Source organism: Schistocerca piceifrons, chromosome 2 (assembly GCF_021461385.2).
Source record: "Schistocerca piceifrons isolate TAMUIC-IGC-003096 chromosome 2, iqSchPice1.1, whole genome shotgun sequence".
In the NCBI taxonomy this organism is placed as follows: Eukaryota; Metazoa; Arthropoda; class Insecta; order Orthoptera; family Acrididae; genus Schistocerca; species Schistocerca piceifrons.
This window is the reverse complement of record NC_060139.1, coordinates 481,715,046-481,737,410: the sequence shown is the minus strand read 5'-3', so window position 1 is coordinate 481,737,410 and position 22,365 is coordinate 481,715,046. Positions and strand designations below refer to the sequence as shown.

The window sequence follows — 22,365 nt, the reverse complement described above, 5'->3', positions numbered from 1 at the left end:
AAAACAGACAGACGCGAAGTGCTCGTTAAGCGGGTGGCGCCTGTCGGCCACGTGTTTTTCGTAACCTTGCAGCCAGCTGTCAGAAAGCATTCTGCAGCAACCGGTCACATTTGAACTGGAGTTGACACTTGCCTTGAGACCGGCGTCAGGACTTGGGCGGGCTTCCCGGCGACTTCGGCTATGTACGGCGTTCCACCGCGCCCAGCAGGTCGTGCGCCTAACAGCCCTGCACCGAAGATAGTGCCAATCAGTTCACAAATATTGTACAGTTGTCTATTTCCTCCAAATCACAAGTAAGGTAAGGTGAACTGAGTGCACAGTAAATTCATAAACGATTTCAAATGGGCATGCAACGTTTGTTTATACAGCCATAGCACTTTACCTTCCTTAACTGTGGTGATGAGACTGTCCTTTTTTAAGATACAGATTCAGTAGTTTGTTTTGAGAAACATTTACTGTTGATAATATCAAAGTTCTTGAAAAATGCCTAGTTGTGCACTTATCCCGCTAAAGTGGGGCAAGTGCACAACGTACTCCGTGGAAGTTCTCTTTTTAGTTGGCAGTAATACTGGGGAAAATGTCTAGTAGAAGCCGGCCGCCGGCCGGAGTGGCCGAGCGGTTAAAGGCACTACAGTCTGGAACCGCACGACCGCTACGGTCGCAGGTTCGAATCCTGCCTCGGGCATGGATGTGTGTGATGTCCTTAGGTTAGTTACGTTTAAGTAGTTCTAAGTTCTAGGGGACTTATGACCACAGCAGTTGAGTCCCATAGTGCTCAGAGCCATTTGAACCATTTGAACCAAGCCGGTCCCTGTGGCCGAGCGGTTCTAGGCGCTTCAGTCCGGAACCGCGCTGCTGCTACGGTTACAGATTCGAATCCTGCCTCGGGCATGGATGTGTGTGATGTCCTTAGGTTAATTAGGTTTAATGTAGTTCTAAGTCTAGGGGACTGATGACATCAGATGTTACGTTCCATAGCGCTTAGAGCCATTTTGTCCAGTAGAACATATTCTGATATTTATTTTTATGGCTGAAGCTCCGAAGTTGGATTAATACTTTTTGAGCTTTCAACTTTTGTGCTTTGATGTGTCATAACGCTTATGGATCTCAAGAAAATACGTAACATTAAAAGCAAGATTTTTTGTGTCAATGAATATATTTTAGTGATGTATCATAGAAAACAGTCTTCCTTCATCAGCATAAAGGTTTGACATAGGATAAAGGTGCACATCTTTACGCATAATACAGCTTACATTAAAGGGGGAAATTACAAATGACAGCAAATCTCGTCGTCTTAAGCACTACAGTTTTAATCTGCCAGGAAGTTTCATATCAGCGCTCACTCCACTGCAGAGTGAAAATCTCATTCTGGAAACTAACAGTAATTTAACTAAATAATAAATGACAACCAAATATACTGAAACACAAATACAGTAAATAAAACAAAAATATTTTCCCGTCTTGGAGAACTTGTTGTTGTTGTTGAGGAACGTAATCTCCTACCTCCCACAACTTTAGCTTTTGAAGGATGCCTATCAAATCCTGTCTCGTCTAAATTAAAAATCATATCTGATGTATTTTCAAGCCCAAAATCTTTTATGGTAAATTCAAGGAGTTTGAAGTAGTAATTGATGATGAGTTGATCCACACAATTTTTTCTGCAGGTTTCAGTGCTTTGTGATTTTTTAACAGATAAATTATTGCATTTCATGCTCGCATAGAGCCAATCATAGTTTTGTTTGTCATTTGTTTTTTCAGTTTATTACTTTTAACAAACCCGCTTCTCAACGACTAAAGCTCCTGTCTTGACAGTTTAGAGTTGTAATTTTCCATCTCAGTTATTCCTGCTTCCACGCTCTTTCTGACGTCAGGCGAAAACGTGGTTGAGCGACCGTGGGAGAATGATTTGGCCGGTCTTCTACCTTTGAAATGATGTCTTAATGTAAAATACGGTACACTGTATATCTTAGAAGCGCGATATGTATTCATTCGGCCAGATTACACCTACTCCACAGCAGCTTTTATAACTATTGCCGTATACTGCTCTCCTCTCTTCGTTTTCCTGTCACAGAGTATCTTTAATTGAAAACGCTGAAAGTATTTAAAAGGACAATATTCACTTACGTGAGAATCCTATTCGTTACCTACTCAGTCTTTTTTTTTTTTTTTTTTTTTTTTGTTCAACATTTTGGCCTTGCCCACAAATTAGAGTGCAATTGACTCACTATTGAATTTTGTGGACCAAGTGGACATCAAGGCCTCAGTCTTCAACACAAGGAAAATAACTGAAAAGTTAATGCATTTGTTAAAGTACAAAATCAACAGTATTTACTCGCCGTCTCAAAACTGTAAAAGCTGCAAACAATCCCATGAAGACAATAGATTAGAGAAACGCGCTTTGGAATGCATGCGTAGCTTCTGGAGATGCTGCACCTGACACCAGCACACTATAGCTAAGACATAAAGAAATACATATATCTCGACCGCAGATAGTTCACTATATGATCACGCGGTGGCAGCTCTGTAGAAAACATTTCAAGAAAACTGTGAACTAATTGTGCACTTGCCCCGAAAGCGCACTTACTTCCTCTTACCTAACCAGACTTGTTGACTTTTTAACGATTTTGCCAACACTTAGTACAGCAAATTAACCTCCATGTATAAGAACCGAAGGACATGAAGAGAATGGGACAGGGTTGTAACGTATCTTCTATGTTGTTCATTCTCTAGACAGAGCGAAGATTAAAGGAAAGCAAAGAGAAATAACGAAAGGGTAATATAGTTCGCAGAGGAAAGGTAAAAGTTTTGAGGACTACCGCTGTCACTGCAATGCTTCCACAATCTGCAAAGGACTTTGAGGATAAGCTAAATAGAATCAATATTGCTTTGGAAAGATGTCATGGAATGACCATCAATAAAAGTAAACCGTAGGGCATGAAATCAAGTGACACAATGAAACTTAGATTTGTAAATGAGATACTATGTGTAGTAGACGCGTTTTGACGTTTGGGCAGCAAAATAACTGAAGATGGCCTGAAATAGAGAGGACATGAAATGCGGACTGATACTAGCAAGCAATGAATTTCTAAATAAAAAGGAACATTTTCTAGTGTAATGTACATTTAAGCGTTAAGAAAACTATCCTGGAGTGCAGTGGCGTGCATCACCCAGTGCCAGTCCGCGCCAGCCCGCCTCAGACGGCTCGCTCACGTAGAGCGTGCAGGGTCGGTCCAGCGCGGTGTCGGTGGGTTCCACTCGACCGGGCTGCCCCTCCTGGCTGCCGGGCTGGCCACAGCTCTCTCAACCTAAAATCGCACAGCAGGCTGAACTCGCCGAGCGACTCACTTGCCTGCAGAGCGAACGCCGCCAGTCGTCTCGAGACGGGGTGGTCTGTAAACAACAAATAAATACCCTCAGTCAAAACTAGAAAACAAATACAACGATTAATCGTCCTATATGTCGATTACATATGAAACTCGAATAACGTTTTCATTCTTTGGCACACTGAAAACTTGCCAGAACCCAAACTGTTAAGTCCTGCGACTGAGCCAGAAACTAAGTCCAAACATGGGCCGACAGACCTCAAAAGCCAGACTCCCGTAGAAACGCCCAAACAGCGACAGACCAGCTATCAAATAGCGGCCGACCGAACACGCACACACCGAGGAATCTGGCTGCAGACCTTCTAAAACCTCGATTACTCCTCCAAAAACTATCCCCTCTTCTAACCCTGAGCGTCTCCCTCCTGCGAAAAGTGCACCTAATGACGTCACATTGGACCCTTTTGTGTTCGCCAATATAGATTTATAACTTTTTAATCATACATTTAATTTAAATTCCGATTATATCATTAGCTGCGTGGTACAGTTCTAGTTCAGTAACATATTTCACAATAATTTCTAAGTGCCATATTTAACTCGTAAATTAGAAATTTAATTATTCACAATTTGAGCTTTAAGCGGCGAAAATAGTTGATTCTCTTGGCATCACAGGTTTTTAGTTCACACTTACAAATGGTATATCATTTGCATCAGATTTTATCTCCTATTTTCATAGCTGCAATCACAACTAACATATCTTTGACGAAATTCAAACTGTGGGCAAAGATTAGGTAAATTTAACACTAAAGAATAAAAATCGTTAGTAAAAATAATAATCTTACAATCTAAATAATGTGTGTAGTTATTCGAATCCGACGCCAACACATGGTGCCATACTGTCATCGTATTTGTCTTCATTTATAAGTCATGATAAATTTAATTAATTTTCAATTAAAACGATTCTCTCATCTTAATTATTAGAGTTATGGTTTCTACGATTAACTCAGTCAACGCATTTCATCAAAAGCAACAATCTGTATGCTCAATCCCTTTAGTGTCGTGATTGCATTAAAAGTTATGAATTACAAAGTGCATACATTCTAAGTAAATGTATTTGTATCTGTGAATTGCGTTGAATATAACGCTCAGATGATATCTTTGTGTCATTACGTCTTAATTAAATCCTTTTTCGTATGACGTAGATGTGGTTCTGTGCCCAGTGTGCTTTTTGCCGCACATGTGCAGGCGATTACAAAGCAACTGAAACTTTCCTGTGGCCACTGGCTGCTGACGCCAAGAGCTGCGAAGAACCCCGCAGGTGGTCCGCGCTCCGCGCATCGGAAGCGAGGCGTTGAACAGTGGGAAATGGGGATGCCGCACGGACGCAAGAAGCCGCCCCACGCTAGCCGAGGCCGCGCTATTGAAATGCGGCACTCGGCCAGCACAACTAATGCGCCGATATCACTTGTCACTTGTGTTACAAAGTTAACGGGCTCGCAGTGTCACTGAAGTGGACAAGATTAGAGAGAAATACAAATTATTGATTAACTAATAATGTTTCCTTTGGTTTTCTTATAACTGCAAAAGGAGCTTATTGGATTCGAAGCCACTCTCGGAAAGGATAATGACAGCACTACTCGAACAATTGTGCAAAATATTACTGTTGTTCAGCGCTATGAACTTATTCAAGTGCAAGTGGCTGAAGGAGAATTGAAAGATACATTTTATACAGGGTTAAATGGAGTCCATAAGAAACCTAGTCGTAGAAACATAAAAGGTATTGGTGGGGGGCTTCAACGCAGAAGTCGATTCAGAAAATGAAATGCTTAAATACATTATGTGTGTCCACGGCATTTGTTACAGAAATGCAAATGGCGAACTGCTAAGAGATTTGTGATCTAGTGATTGGTGGTACACTGTTGTCACATCGTAACCTGAGTCTTGCCAAATCATGTTGCTGAATGTCAAATACATCACATAGACATAAACCGTAAGTTTCGATGCTCTCTGTTCCACTGCTAGAAAAAAATTGCAACACCCTCAAGGACTGTGTTTAGTGGCACGAGGGATAATATGTGTATACTGAGGGGTTGCAGTGTCATCGGCTATCAGGTGGCGCTCAGGATGCCTGCTTGTGCACGGCCTGTTTTCGCAGAGATCAGATTTAAGATTGTGCAAAGAGAACCAAGCTCAGTCACAGGAGCAAAAAAATGGATATGAGAAACTTAAAAGATCAAAAGATCAAAGAAAGATTTGCCCTTGGACTAAAAAAACAAATTTCACCCCCTCTCTGAAGAAAACTTCATGCAGGAAGGAATTTAAGCAGTTTGGCAAAAATTTAGACAGATGTCTAGATACTGGGAAGAACATTTTTTTATTAAGGCACATCAAAGGAAAGAATGGATTCCCTCGACACGTGGCATGAGATAAATGCAGGAAATAACTAGAACAAAGTTAAGTGTTTGTAAGAAGGACAGCGCAGATAATAGAAACGTATAAACAGTCCACTTCGACACACAAAAGAGTGAATATTGGGACAAAGAGAGATAAAATCAAGTGGACAGATGATCAGACACAGTCATCAGAAGAGGCAGCAAAGCAGGGTTTTATAAAGGAGATGTACAACACTACCAGACGGCTTTCAAAGAAGATCTTTAAACGTGAAGAACAGTTCATAACAAAGGAGAGGGTCATAATTACAACCCAATAGATGCAGCCACAAAGATTGGAGGAGCATTTCAAGGAACAGTGGATGGAGAGCTGTACTTGGGCGCTTTAGAACTGGGCACGGCAGCAAATCACGGCGCGTTAAATTTCTAAGTTCCAACGCCTTACACATCAGTCACTGCAAGAAGAGAAATTTAGCAGTAGCACTGTGTTTAATCTCACAGATAAACCACTGAGTGACCCTGCAATGTCAGTGTTAGAAAAGGCACTTAATTTTGCGCCTACTCCCGAGACCTTGCCCATCAAGGAGTTCATCAGTGCCGTTGAACAAGATGTTTTAAAACTTCCGATTGATGCTGCTGAAGAAATAAGGCGAGAGGCTTGCGGATCAATAACCAGGATGCCTGCACCCAAGCAGAACGTCACCGTTGAAGACAGAAGAGCGCTCCGTTCTTTAAAAGAAGACAATGATGTAGTAATTTTACCAGCTGACAAGGGTAACGCCACTGTTATGCCTGCTACATCTTATTTTGGCAAGATGATGGACTTACTACAGGATACAATGTATCGCCGTCTTCAGAAAGATCCGACGGATGCCGTACAACGGAAGACATCCGCTCTCCTCAAATCCAGCCGACTTCCTGACCATCTGGAGAAGAGTTTAAGAGAACGAGCACCAGTTCCGCCACGGCTTTATAGCCTGCCAAAGATACATAAGGAGAATGTTCCGCTTCGCCCTATCGTCAGTAATGTAGGTGCCCCAACATACCACCTAGCTAAACATCTGGCTTCTCTTCTGAGTCCCATGGTGGGGAAATGTGAACACCATATTCGAAACTCAGAAGATTTTATACGGCGACTAAAGAACCTGCGCCTTGAATCTACCGATTTACTAGTGAGTTTCTATGTTCACACGAGTGCCTCTGACGGACTCATTTCAACTCATAGGAGCTAAGCTGGAAGAGGACATCTTACACCTTTTCAAACACGTGCTTACCTCGACTTATTTTTTATTCAACGACCAGTATTTAGAGCAGACTGACGGTGTTGCTATGGGTAGCCCTCTGTCTCCCATAGTAGCTAATCTTTTTATGGAAGACTTCGAGGACAAAGCACTTGAGACGGCGGTTTTAAAACCCAAATGTTTTTGGAGATATGTAGATGATACGTTTGTGGCATGGCCGCATGGGACTGCAACGCTTCCTTCTTTTCTGGAACATCTGAACTCGCTCCATCCAAGCATCTGTTTCAGATGGTTCAAATGGCTCTGAGCACTATGCGACTTAACTTCTGAGGTCATCAGTCGCCTAGAACGTAGAACTAATTAAACCTAACTAACCTAAGGACATCACACACATCCATGCCCGAGGCAGGATTCGAACCTGCGACCGTAGCGGTCACGCAGTTCCAGACTGAACCGCCTTTAACCGCACGGCCACACCGGCCGGCATCTGTTTCACCATGGAGGTAGAGAAAGATGGTGAGCTCCCGTTTCTGGATGTTTTGGTTCGTAGAAAAGGAGACGGCTCCTTGGGTCACAGTGTGTTCCGGAAGCCTACGCACACGGACTAGTATTTACAAGCTACGAGCTGTCATCGTCCCTCACAGCGCAGCCGTGTATTACGGACGCTAGTGCATAGGGCTAGAGCCATCTCAGATCAGGACAGCTTATCGGCAGAGCTTAGCCATCTCCGCTCTGTGTTTGCCCAGAACGGGTACTCCGAGAAGCAGATCCGGAATGCATTTCGACCAGCACGCTCCAAACCTCAAGAACAGCCTGAAGATGCAGAGAACACCACGGGGTTGGTTTTTCTACCGTATGTCGGTGGCGTGTCTTTTAAAATGGGCAGAATTTTCAAGAAATACCGGATTAAATGTGTTTTCCGGCCTCCAGCACGAGTGCAATCAATGCTGGGCTCTGTTAAAGACAACCTCGGCCTGAGGAGACCAGGAATATATAAAATCCCGTGCCACTGTGGGAAGTCTTATATTGGTCAGACGTATCGTACGGTTAAAGACAGATGCGACGAACATAAACGTCACACGAGGTTGGGTCAGCCAGAGAAATCTGCGATTGCTGAGCACTGCCTTGATACGGGACACAGCATGATCTATGAAGAAACCAAGATCCTCTGTATGCTTCCACATACTGGGACTCCATCATCAAACAGGCGGTCGAAATACGTATAAGCAGTGACCTAATAAACAGAGACACGGGGTTTCACCTGGGAGCCAGCCATGGCGGCACTAAGGAATCGTCAGCCGCAGATTAGCAACTGCACCGAGTCAACGCAAAAAAAAAAAAAAGGCTCAGTACTATGGGACTTAACATCTGTGGTCATCAGTCCCCTAGAACTTAGAACTACTTAAACCTAACTAACCTAAGGACATCACACACATCAATGCCCGAGGCAGAATTCGAACCTGCGACCGTAGCGTTCGCGCGGTTCCAGACTGAAGCGCCTAGAACCGCTTGGCCACACCGGCTGGCGAGTCAATGCAGATGGGAAACCATAGCACATGCTTAAATCGCGCGCCAACACCTCGCGCGCGCGAACGGGGTCCGTCGCTCCCAGCCGCATTCTCCCGCGCCGCGGCGCGCTTCCGCGACCGCGACCCGTTTCTCCAGCAGAGGGCTCTGGTATTCGACGTCCGTCTACAATTGGTCTTCGTTGACGTTGTACTCCCGCTGGCGCCTGCGCTGTTCTAGAAAGCCAACATATAAATTGGCGAAATTCTCAGCGACGCGACAGTAGCACCTGAATATGGCGGGCAGTTGTCTCGCTGAAATATTGTGCGGTTTTTACAATATTATCCGGCGTAATTCCAGGGAGCCTATCAAGCAGATGCAGCGCAGGGAAAGCCTAAAAAACTATGTAGAAACGACTGGTAAAATCCTTCACACTTTTCTAAAGTATATTTGGCTCAAAGATAAATCTCCAAAAGAGTGACAACATAGGTTGGCGGTAAAGCTCCCTAAAATTTTGTCGGCATCTAACAATTGGCGCGGTGTTGTAGTTGCCGTGCAAATGGCCACTCGCCGACTTCTTACGCTACCGCACACACATCTTCGTCCAGCGGGTAGCCAACCTCTTGGTGTCGTCCGGCGCAACCAGCACAATAGCTTGCAGGTCAACTCCGATCCGTGCTGATCTCTCATTAGCAGGTCGCGCAGTATCCATACTCCACGACAGTACTCATGCTGGCGCACAACTGCGGAATGACAGGCCACGCTGACCGCACAAGTTGTTCCTCAATCACGAAGGCACCGCGGAGTGTCCATCCTCCGAAATACACTCACGCTCCGGGCACGCTGCGGCTCATCAGTCGGAACACAAACAGATCCCACTGCACCCTCCATCCGACAGCACTCCTAGATTGATCCTGACCCAACCAAGACCATGTATATACAACGGAATGTTACTGCCAAGTGCTAACCCTTTCTGTAACTCATGAGAGGACTGTGAAGTATACATCGTACTATTAACAATAAATCATGGATCTATGTCTACCGGGGAGTCTGTTCATTACATTTGCACTGTACCACCAGTACACCCTAAGACAAAAAAAGACACGAAGCACCACGTAGGCAGGACACAAATTGATACACATACAGGTATCGACGGAAAATGTAAACTTATAAGGTTTGGTGGCCGATGGATGAACGTGTGACACTGCAGTGCAATTTCACCGCGCAGCTGGCAAGGATAGTAAACACAGGACACGTCGATACCAGCGTCATCCGGACAGAATTTGGCACGATATCCCTCAGGAGGACATCCAACAAGCCTATCAATCAGTGCCACGACGAATAACTGGTTTCACAGGGCCAGAGGTGGATCTACGCGTTATTGAGTTGCTTAATTTTGGAATCTCCTTCTCTTCAATAAATCATCTATTCTTTCTTACATTGTAATCATTTCTTTGTCTTTACGTATACACTACATCTGCCGACTTCCGTCCATGTCGTATAATTCCTCCGTGGTGCATCGACTTTTTTTTATTTTCCTTTTTGTCTTAGAGTGTAAATTATGTTCGATTTAACATTCACTTGAAAATCGATTGTGTAAAGAACAAGCCTGTTTTTGCGCACAGCGCAGCTGTGTTGATCTTATTAGTACATTTAGGAACATCTTAAAGTAAAGAAATAATTCCATATAAACCATGTGCCTGGCATTCATTGATTTTGAAAAGGACTTCGTTTCTGTGAAACAGGAAGTACTGTGACAGGTGTTGGGGAAGTATGGTGTACTAGAGCAGGTTGTCAACATCGTTAAAGAGCTATAGAATGGCTACAGACGTTGCGCGCCTCACAAGGGAAATCTCACTGAGCCAATAGAGGCAACTGGAGCCTGGAAGGTTTTTATTTTGTCCTAAACAGGTTTTCCGCTTACCCTTGACTGTAATATGAGAAGAATCACAACATGGAGGACAAGAGAAATCCAATGGGGGATCCATGAATTATGGAGGGTCTGATTTTCGTTAAATTCTCTTAAAAAAAGAGAAGCAGAAATTTCTGGCGTCAAGATGTAGGTAAAATAAAGGAAATGACAGTAAATTCTGGGAACACAAAAGCTCCTCTGTACGTATTGGAGCAGCATGTGGAGACTGCCAGCTAATTCTGGTATCTGGATAGCGTGGTGACAGAAGATGGTGGATTGCAGAAGATGTGAAGAATAGCATAAAGAAGGCAAATGCTGTCTTCATAAAATTTTATACAATATTCCAAAACAGAAACAGCACGTGCAAAACATAATTTCCTGTTTTTTAACACAAATGTGAAGGCCGTCCTTTCATAAGACAGTGAAAGTTGGAAACTAGACAAGGAGATAATATCACAGTTACAAAGCCTCATGAGTATGTGTCTCCGGTGCATCACGAATATGTGCCAGCCAGAAAAAACAAGTAATCAGGAGGACAGGAGCAAAACAAATCAGATACGATAGAAGACCACACACTTGAGAGAAAGTAGAGACGGTTGGGATACTCATTGGGATAGCTGAACGAAGCAGCCGAGAAGAAGACATTGGAACGGAATCCCCCAAGAACAGGGAAGAGCAAGGAGAATTGGCAAGACCTGGGAGGAACTGTGGGAAAAAATGCTATCACTCACTTTTTTTACAGTTCATTATGAAAAAGAAGCGATACAACCAGTCTTTATTTTCTTTGTAGTCTCTAAGTGTAGCATTGCCACCTGCAGTGTTTTAAAGGTATCCAAATGATCTGTGTGAAAACTAAACTAAGAACTGTCTGAAACACGTTTTCCATGGTGTAATTTTGGGTGGCAGAAACTGCAAGAGAACATCTCGGACGGTTGAGAGACGGTTGACATGAATATGCTACTTGGTCCAGCATGGTATCAGAGTGCTTAACGATCAGCCAAAGGAGTTGGTGAAAACTGTATTCCTTGGGCCGTAGAGAAAACAGCACAGCGACAGAGCTTTTATCAACGTCAGATAAAAAATCTGTTCGCTAAACGAAAGGACAACTACTATTACAGTTGTATATGTGCAGCGTGACGATTATTGAACTGTGTGAGAAAAACATAAATTAGTTACAAACTATGGCGTCCACACACTTTATTCAACATGTAAACGTCATTACAGAAAATCGGATTTACGACATGTTCGATATGCCTGCCATCATTGGCGATGATGTGGCGCAGACGAATAGTAAAATTCTGCACGACCCGCTGAAGTGTCGGAACATCGATGCTGTCGTTGACCTCTTGAATGGCCGTTTTCAGCTCAGCAATGGTTTTGATTTTATTGCTGCACACCTTGTCTTTAATAAAGCCCCACAAAAAAGAGTCGGATATGTTTAGATCCGGAGAATATGGCGGCTAATCGAGGCCCATGCCAGTGGCCACTGGGTACCCCAGAGCCAAAATGCGGTCCCCAGAGAGCTACTCTGGGACATCAAACACTCTCCTGCTTCGATGGGGCCGAGCTTCGTCTTGCATGAACCACATCTTGTCGAAATCAGGGCTACTTTGGATAATGGGGATGAAATCATCTTCCAAACCTTCACGTGCCGTTCGCTAGTCACTATGCCTTCAAGGAATATCGCACCAATTATTCTATGACTGGACATTGCACATCACTCAGTCACCCGTTGAGAGTGAACGGGCTTCTCGACCGCGAAATACGGATTCTTAGTTCCCCAAATGCGCCAATTTTGCTTATTGACGAACCCATCCAAATGAAAGTGGGCTTCGTCCCTAAACCAAACCTTACAGCACATACTAATTCCGATCATGCCCAGCTGCCAACCGTGCAGTTTGAACCTCCTAACGCAGACCGTTCAGAAGTTATGAAGATTTTATTTCATATAGCCTCATTGAACGAAGGGAACCGACGTTCTCTGCGTTCTTTTAATTGGTATTGTTTAAGTTGGTGTCGTTTGACACTGCATTGTACCGGGTTTTCAAATGATAACAGTTAATTATTGTGAGATAGATTGTTAGTTCAAATCAGATAGCTGCTACCTACCCACTAGAGGATGAGTACGCAGCTTTCAAACGATTACAGTATGTTCGAAAATGCAATTTTTCATGCAGTCATACCTCGGCTTCTGTTGATCACAGAAATAATGGATCAAGTGTTTTGGATAGTCCTTGTCCTAGCGACCGTTTGTAAACCTATCGGAAGAACGTTCATACTGTAGTTATCCTACAGCATGAGGTAAAAATTTGAATATTACACACTTCCTCCAGACCAGGCGAACTGGTCAAATAGGTTTGCTCTTTAAGATTATGTGTGGTCTACGGTTGCCATTAAGGCGACTTATAAAAGCACCGTTTGTTTATAGACGTTCCTGAGGCAACCCCGACAAATCATGATTGTTGGCCAAGAAAGGTTCCCACTTTTGGAGTTGGCCACATCTATAATTTCTATTCATGGCAGGGTATAGAAATTCTTACCGTTCTTAAGGTGATATTCCAGGGGACCTTCGAAACAATTTTCGATATCATTATTTGTGGCCGAGACCCAGAGGTTGAATTTAACGTACTGATGCACGTAATATCCGGTGTGAGGCGTAAATGTAGTTTTAACTGGCCTAGTTAACATGTAGCAGGGGTTCTAGAGTCATCACAAGGATTCTGAGGTCACCAAACTACGTTTTTTAGTCTGCATTGCTTCACCAATAAAACTTTATGACGCCTGTACAAATAAGCCCAAAGTGACAAACGGCAGTGACAAAAAAGGGTTAAAAAGGGTCTTAGCACGCCTGGAAAGAAAATTTCTTACAATAGTTATGGAAACCTGGAAAGACTGTAAATTCAGTAAAATATTGATAATACAATTTTTGCTCGTTTGTGATACCAATCATAAGCTGGGATTTTTCGTTGAATTGCGGTCAATGAGTAACCTTTCAAGAATAAATGTTGAGCAGAGGTTTTTGTGTTAATATTACATTACGTGTACTTATTTGTTTACATATGTCGAGGTATATACACTCCTGGAAATGGAAAAAAGAACACATTGACACCGGTGTGTCAGACCCACTATACTTGCTCCGGACACTGCGAGAGGGCTGTACAAGCAATGATCACACGCACGGCACAGCGGACACACCAGGAACCGCGGTGTTGGCCGTCGAATGGCGCTAGCTGCGCAGCATTTGTGCACCGCCGCCGTCAGTGTCAGCCAGTTTGCCGTGGCATACGGAGCTCCATCGCAGTCTTTAACACTGGTAGCATGCCGCGACAGCGTGGACGTGAACCGTATGTGCAGTTGACGGACTTTGAGCGAGGGCGTATAGTGGGCATGCGGGAGGCCGGGTGGACGTACCGCCGAATTGCTCAACACGTGGGACGTGAGGTCTCCACAGTACATCGATGTTGTCGCCAGTGGTCGGCGGAAGGTGCACGTGCCCGTCGACCTGGGACCGGACCGCAGCGACGCACGGATGCACGCCAAGACCGTAGGATCCTACGCAGTGCCGTAGGGGACCGCACCGCCACTTCCCAGCAAATTAGGGACACTGTTGCTCCTGGGGTATCGGCGAGGACCATTCGCAACCGTCTCCATGAAGCTGGGCTACGGTCCCGCACACCGTTAGGCCGTCTTCCGCTCACGCCCCAACATCGTGCAGCCCGCCTCCAGTGGTGTCGCGACAGGCGTGAATGGAGGGACGAATGGAGACGTGTCGTCTTCAGCGATGAGAGTAGCTTCTGCCTTGGTGCCAATGATGGTCGTATGCGTGTTTGGCGCCGTGCAGGTGAGCGCCACAATCAGGACTGCATACGACCGAGGCACACAGGGCCAACACCCGGCATCATGGTGTGGGGAGCGATCTCCTACACTGGCCGTACACCACTGGTGATCGTCGAGGGGACACTGAATAGTGCACGGTACATCCAAACCGTCATCGAACTCATCGTCCTACCATTCCTAGACCGGCAAGGGAACTTGCTGTTCCAACAGGACAATGCACGTCCGCATGTATCCCGTGCCACCCAACGTGCTCTAGAAGGTGTAAGTCAACTACCCTGGCCAGCAAGATCTCCGGATCTGTCCCCCATTGAGCATGTTTGGGACTGGATGAAGCGTCGTCTCACACGGTCTGCACGTCCAGTACGAACGCTGGTCCAACTGAGGCGCCAGGTGGAAATGGCATGGCAAGCCGTTCCACAGGACTACATCCAGCATCTCTACGATCGTCTCCATGGGAGAATAGCAGCCTGCATTGCTGCGAAAGGTGGATATACACTGTACTAGTGCCGACATTGTGCATGCTCTGTTGCCTGTGTCTATGTGCCTGTGGTTCTGTCAGTGTGATCATGTGATGTATCTGACCCCAGGAATGTGTCAATAAAGTTTCCCCTTCCTGGGACAATGAATTCACGGTGTTCTTATTTCAATTTCCAGGAGTGTAAATGTGTCCATGTATATAAATAAATTGACAAAACTCTACTGACCTATACAATTGTTTTATATGAGCAGGACGCCTCACTCTAGCAGGGAGAAGAAGGCGCTGCGGTCGCAGGTTCGAATCCTACCTCGGGCATGGATGTGTGTGATGTCCTTAGGTTAGTCAGGTTTAAGTAATTCTAAGTTCTAGGGGACTGATGACCACAGATGTTAAGTTCCATAGTGCTCAGAGCCATTTGAACCATTTGCAGAAGAAGGGAACCAGCGGAGAAACGACCCTGTCGGAGCACAAAAAGGGAAATATGTCAGCATTCAAAAGACTCTGACAGAACGCTAGGTAACTGGCTGCCTCAATTCTCATTCCGCCCTCCTCACAAAGAATTTAGGCATGCGCACATATGAGCCCTTTTTTGTGCTGTAAGAATAGCAAAGAGACAGTGACGGTGGAAGACGGAGGAGACAGTGCCGATGAAAGAGAAACTGAGAGGAGATAGTGACACTGGGGGAATAAAAGTGGCAGTAAAAGAGAAAAAGAAGCACTGGCAGGCAAAGAGAGAGGAGACACTGATGGCCAGTGAGAGTCAGTGGCAGCAAAATAGAAAGAGAGATGAATGGAGACAGAAGCAGTGGAGCGAAACAGAGAAGATAGAGTGAAATAAAAAATATAGATGAGTGGAGACCATTACGAGGCCTGTGAGGCCTGGACCCTGACACCTTGATGAACTTAAACACATAAGTATAGGGGTGGTTGCATTTCGGACCGAAATTTTAAACGTGGGCGTAGAGGAAAAATAAGTTGTATCCCACATATTTTTTGAGCCGCTGTCGTATGGTGCAGACGGTGGCAGTGGGAAAGAAAGGCAAAAGGAAACAGTGAAACTGAGAAAGAGGCAGTGGCAGTGGGATTTTCTGTAACAATGAGACAGTTCGAGAGACATATACAGTATATAGACAATGACAGTCAGAACGAGATGCTGAGTGATACATGATACTTACTGTAATTAAGGAAGACGTGGAAAGGAGAACCCACCAATATAAATTCCTTTTCACACAACCTGTTTATTTAACAATGTTTAAACTGTATTTTAAAGATAATCGAAGCACTTAACCATAAAATTTTCTTTAACGAAATGAACAATTTGCAAAATTCTTTTCACATTAAACCTTAAGTTGAATAGGCTTTTAGTCTTTGGAAAAGAAATCTGAAGTGCTGCATTGAAAAACAGCAAACAATATGACAATGATTACAAGACGGCCGAACCCGCAGCCTGCCCGTTATTGGGTGAAACAGCGGTGTTTGCTACCGTGCTGGACACAGTCTGTCTTATCAGCTGCCCTTCTGCAACACATGAGAACTATATAAGCACCATTGATGACGAGAGTGATTCAATCACTCAAAACAAATGACTTAACTTTTAACTTGGAAGCCGTATGTCGCAAAGTTCGGGGTTAAGATGCGCACCTGGGCTTAGAGGTTAAACAGATTAGCAAACAATATGACATCGATAAGGCTTACTTCAAAGCAACCATCCTCTTAATGTCAATCGGCAACCGAGGTGCGACTGGACCCCAACCCGTCCCTTCTGACAATTGACTAAAGCCATGGTGACAGTTGACTGTTAATATTTTCAAGGTACTGATTGTCAGTTATTAAGACCGCTCTGAAGGAACGTCTTAAAACATCACTTGTGAACACTTATTACAAGAGAACTCACTCGATGGAAGCACAAGATCCAGCTAAAATACACCAATAATGAGTCGATCTTTCAAACACGGAAACGAACAGCTTAGTACAACAGGTTGTTCAGATTATAACTAATGACTGAGGAATGCAATTGCCATCAAAGAATTCAACTGGTTATCAGCTAAATCCAACCACAAGGTGCCTCTTTTTGTTTAACGGCAACCTGTGTCTTCGCATAATTGTTCACGCTGTATTTACAACCAAGAGCTGATTAATTAGAACATTAATAATGGGTACAACCCAGAAAGGAAAGGAAATATAATAGCGGGACAAATTTTCAAACGTCAACTAGTGTCTTAGTGCAATACTACTACCTTCATTTACGGCCAAAGAACCCGACCGAGTAAAACTGTGAGGGTTGGGTGCAAACCAAAAGAGAACAAGGAGGGCAGGTAGACAAAGAAGCAAATCACCACGAGGATTACAGAATGTTATGTGCTGAGTGGAAGAACTAAACAACAGGTTTGCAGGAAGGTGGTTGGGGCGCCATGGTCCTCATTCATGGCCCGCAAGGTCGCCCGATTTAACACCATTAGATTTCTTTTTGTGGGGATATCTAAAGGATCGTGTTTATGTCACTGAGCCCACATCTCCAGATGTTCTAAAACGGAGCATTGAGGACGCATGTTGCTCCGTGACACCGGCGATGTTACATCTCGTCCGCAGATCCTTTAGAAGGCGCATTGCGTTGTACATTCAGGAACATGGACACACATTTGAACATCTCATTTAAATCAACGTCCCACCGCCAGAACATCCATCACCCACCACACAGCCATGTATTATGTACAGCGTGTGGTATCTGTCCCTGAAACTTTGAAGGGTTGTAGCTCCCAAACTAAAAGTGATAGGAATGTAATTTAAATTGAAGTATACACAGCTGGTGTTACTGATTCCAGTGCATGATAGAAACAACTATTGTTCCATTTTAAAAATTGTGTCTTTTTGCTGTAACACTTTGGATAATAACACAATAAACTATGTTCATAGCTCCGCAGACAGTGTAACGTTTCTTATGGTGACCTACCGCAATAAATATTTCCGTCGGCTATTACTTCGTAACTTACAGAGGCAAATACAGTTAATGAAACACCCTGTACATCGGCAAGTAAAGACCTTCTAAGGACACAACCCCCAAGTACCAACTTTTCCTCATTGATATTGGCAATGGGGCCGCACGAGTGATAGTTGATACTACACATGAGCCCATGACGCCAGACAGAACAGCCTACTAATTTAACGGCGCCACGTTTCACTGAGTGTGAATACTTAACTAGAGAGTCTGGACAAAAGGATTTAGAATGTTATATGATGAATGAGCACGAATATGTTTGCATGCCAAAATTTTTGATGAGGGGCGGAATGAGGGTTGAGGCATCTAGTTCATCACTCACTGTCAGAGTCATTTGAAGAGCAAAGTATTTACCATTTTTGTGCTAAGACAGGAGCATTTTTCCTCTGATCTGTTTACGGCTTGTTTTCTAATATAGGGGTTGTGTGCGCATTGCTGCATTACGCTCTTAATGAAACATCGATTAACAATTTGGCCAGCCTAAGAGTGGGTGAAGATATATGTGTAGCTGAAATGAAGGATTAAAGTACTCCATCAGTTTATTCAGATTAAACATGAATTACTTTGAATGGTGGAATTACATAGAATAATGTTACACACGGTGAAATCAGTGGAATGTGAAATAACTGACCTATCAGAGCAAGCAGAGCGTTTACAGACAATGACTAATGTAAGCCAAAGGGGTTGTGCTGAGCACAAAAATCAAATAAACTGAACTGCCAAAGGCCTTGGCGCAGTGTACCACCATTTGCCGTCAGATCACCCAAGTCAAGCGCTGCCTGGCTGGGCTAGCTCATGGATTAGTGACTATCTATATCTTTTGACCGCTGTTGGAAAGTAGGGTGCACTCAGCCCTTGTGAGAAAAATTTGTGAGGTACCTAACACAGAAGTAGCGGCTCCAGTCACCAAAACTGACAACGGCGGAAAGAGCGGTGTGCTGACCACATGACCCTCCGTATGAGCGTCCAGTGACGCCTTTCGGATAAGGATGACACGCCTGTCGGTCGGTATCGTTGGGTCTGCCGAGACCTGTTGGGAGAGAGTTTAGTTTTAGCCATAGGAATAAACTCCTAATGTTCAACAAGTTCATCGAAATCTGTATGTAATAAATAGTTCACCGTAACGAAGTGCAGTCACTGATATCTGTACTAGAACACACTGTTCAAACATGTGCCTGACATTCTCTGGAGGCAGTCTGCAGTATACGGTAACTGAAGAAAACTTCACAAGCCAAGATCGCTAAAAAAACATTTTATTAGATGACAGGTTTCGACAGAACTGTGCTGTGATCATCGCGTCTTATTGTTTTCAATTTTTACAACATATTATCCATCAGTGTTGCAAGCCGTTTCAGACTGTGCATGTGCACCCCACTACCATGACTAATGATCTTAATGACAGTAGGGTGCACACACGCAATGTAAAGCGACTTGCAGTACTGATGAATGCTTTGTGGTGAAAACTCATAACCAATAGATCCGACGATGACAGCATAGCTCTGTCGAAACGTGTCATCCAATAAAATGTTCTTTTAGCGATGCTGAATTGTGAACTTTTCTTCTTTTACCCATGTTCAAACGTTCTCTGTTACGAACTGTTACTCTGGAAGAATAACTAATTCCAAAACGGTGCACACTGAAATATTCCTAACACATCTGTACACCTGCGACTCTCTGGCCACTTAACATTACCGAGAACCTTACCCAACCAATTGTGAAGGTTGGCTTTAAGGTACGCTTAGCTACTCCGTTCTTTAGTTCTCTTTTTCCGATCATCATCTGACCTAATGCGTTAGGTTCCGTGTTCAGTGCCGCACCGACCACAGTTTTAATCTGCTAGGATGTTTCAAGACAGCTCACTCTCCGCGGCATTCTGGTAACTAAATAACTAGTTGTTCAAAAAAATGGCTCTGAGCACTATGGGACTTAACTTCTGAGGTCATCAGTTCCCTAGAACTTAGAACTAATTAAAACTAACTAACCTAAGAACATTACACACATCCATGCCCGAGGCAGGATTCGAACCTGCGACCGTAGCGGTCGCGCGGTTCCAGACTGTAGCGTCTAGAACCGCTCGGCCACGCCGGCCGGCAACTAGTTGTTAAAAATAGTAATTACTGCATCAGAATACCTTACATTAAGAAAGTGGAATGCACTCCGTGATAACTTTCAAAATGTTAAACAGCAGCAAAAAATTGTTCAAATGGCTCTGAGCTCTATGGGACTTAATATCTGAGGTCATCAGTCCCCTAGAAAGAACTAAATAAACCTAACTAACCTAAGGACATCACAAACATCCATGCCCGAGGCAGGATTCGAACCTGCGACCTAGCGGTCGCGCGGTTCCAGACTGAAGCGCCTAGAACCGCTCGGTCAGGCCGGCCGGCTAAACAGCAGTAATCAGTCGCCGTTTTCGTTCTAGTTTTATTAGATCAGATTCAGATTTCGGCTAGTAAGTACCCATTATCAACGTAGTATTTAAGAGTTGTTATATCTACACCTGTTGTTCAGGTTCCTGTTACAGTTCATTAAACTCTTACTACTTCTGTCTACCAAACTATAGTCAGCAATAAGCGTTAATTTTCACGTTAAACAACTATATGAAGGATGTGGACTCGTTCCTCATCAACCTGGCTTAATAACAGTAGCATCAAGCTGTCACTCCTTGGATGGCTTTCCTTTGTCCGCCTGTTGTGCCTCTGCTGTTATCACAAATAGTGTGTACCACTTAGTTCTTTAACGCTGCTTTACTCTGTCGCCGACCGCGGTTGTATTTCCTCATGGGCCCAAGCTCTGTTTCTGAAAGTACGGTGATTGTATTTGGCTTTGTTGACTCATAATTTCCTGCATCGATGACTGTTATAAAAAAACTAATTACTTTCCACTGTAAGAACATAACACTTCTTGAAATATTTTGCTTTTGCAGTGCGTGTTCCAGTCGTGGTACATGTCGGCGGATTTCCACTTCTTCATCGTGAGCCTCTTCTTGGGGTACATGACGTGGCGGTGGCCCGTGGCGGGCTGGGCAGCCATGGGGTGCGTCACCATAATCTCCATGGTGCTGCCCTTCATGACCATTTACCTCCAAAATCTGGACGCATTAGTGATGCCGTTCCCGCAGTAAGTATTACATTTTAATGTAACACATTGCATACCGTGTGCCGGAAGGGACAATGTTGTACCTGGAGGACAGCGTAACCAGAAACATATAAAGCTGCTTGGTCAGAAATTTAGAATCACGGGAAGGAATGTGCCACAAGCAGGTTCCGCCGTTGTCTGCTGTTTTTCTTGATGTTAACATGAGGATGTTTTTCGTGCGGCATTTGTAATTAGAGCTCTAAACATTTAAGTTCTGTATTGAGGAGACAAAAGACATGGGATACCTATTAATATCGTGTCGGGTCTCCTTTTGCCCGGAGTAGTGCAGCAGCTAGACGTAGCATGGACTCAACAAGTCCTTGGAAGTCCTGCACAGAAATATTGAACCATATTGTCTCTATAGCCGTGCATAATTGCGAAAATGTTGCCGGTGCACGAACTGACCTCTCGATTACGTCCCATAAATGTTTGATAGGATTCAAGTCGGACCATCTGAGTGACAAAGTCATTCCTTCGAGCTGTCAACGTCCTTCAAACCAATCGCGAACAATTGTAGCCCGATGAAATGGCACTTCGTCATCGATAAAGCTTCCATCGTTGTTTGAGAATATGAAGTCTGTGGATGGCTGAAAAAGTTCACCAAATAGCCGAACATAACCATTTCCAGTCAATGATCGGTTCAGTAGGACCAGAGGAACCAATCCATTCCACGTAAACACAGCCCACGCCATTATGAAGCCACAAAAAGCTTCTACAGGGCCTTACTGACAGCTCGGGTTCGTGGCTTCGTGAGGTCTACGCCACTCTCGAACCGTACCACGAGCCCTACCACGAGCAACTCAAATCGGGACTCATCTGACTAGGCCACGGTTTTCCAGTCGTCTATGGTCCAACCAATATGGTCACGAGCCCAGCAGAGGCAATGTTGTCCTTTCAGCACTGTCCGCCCCCCGTAGCTGAGTGATCAGCGCGACAGAACGTCAATCCTAAGGGCCCGGGTTCGATTCCCGGCTGTGTCGGAGATTTTCTCCGATGAGGGACTGGGTGTTGTGTTGTCCTAATCATCATCATTTGATCCCCATCGACGCGCAAGTCGCCGAAGTGGCGTCAAATCGTAAGACTTGCACCCGGCGAACGGTCTACCCGACGGGAGGCCCTAGTCACACGATATTTACATTTAGCAGAGGCACTCGCGTCGGTCTTCTGCGCCGGAGCCCTTTAACACCAAATTTCGCCGCACTGTACTAACGGACACATTCGTCTTACGTTCCAGGTTGATTTCTGCGGTTATTACCTGCAATGTTGCTCATCTGCTAGCACTGACACCTCTACCCAAAGGCCGCCGTCCTTCGGCGTTTAGTGAAGGCCGTCGGCCACTGTGTTGGCCGTGGTGAGAGGTAATGCCTGAAATATGGTATTCTCGGCACGCTCTTGACGCTGTGGATCTCGGAATATTCAATTCCCTAACAATTTCCGAAATGGAATGTCAAATGCGTCTAACTCCAACTACCATTCCGCGTTCAAAATCTGTTAATTCCAGTCGTGAGGCCATAAGCACGTCAGAGTCGTTTTGACATGAATCACCCG

General features: G+C 44.5%; 1 protein-coding gene across 1 annotated transcript in view; it reads left to right on the top strand.

Annotated features, from left to right (window-relative positions):
- The window catches only part of LOC124775081 (nose resistant to fluoxetine protein 6-like), a 365,609-nt gene that overhangs the window by 273,113 nt on the left and 70,131 nt on the right, over positions 1 to 22,365 (top strand). Inside the window, exon 9 of the mRNA XM_047249887.1 lies at positions 20,606 to 20,799. Coding sequence (XP_047105843.1) covers positions 20,606 to 20,799 — 194 coding nt within the window. The remainder of the gene's footprint in view (positions 1 to 20,605; positions 20,800 to 22,365) is intronic.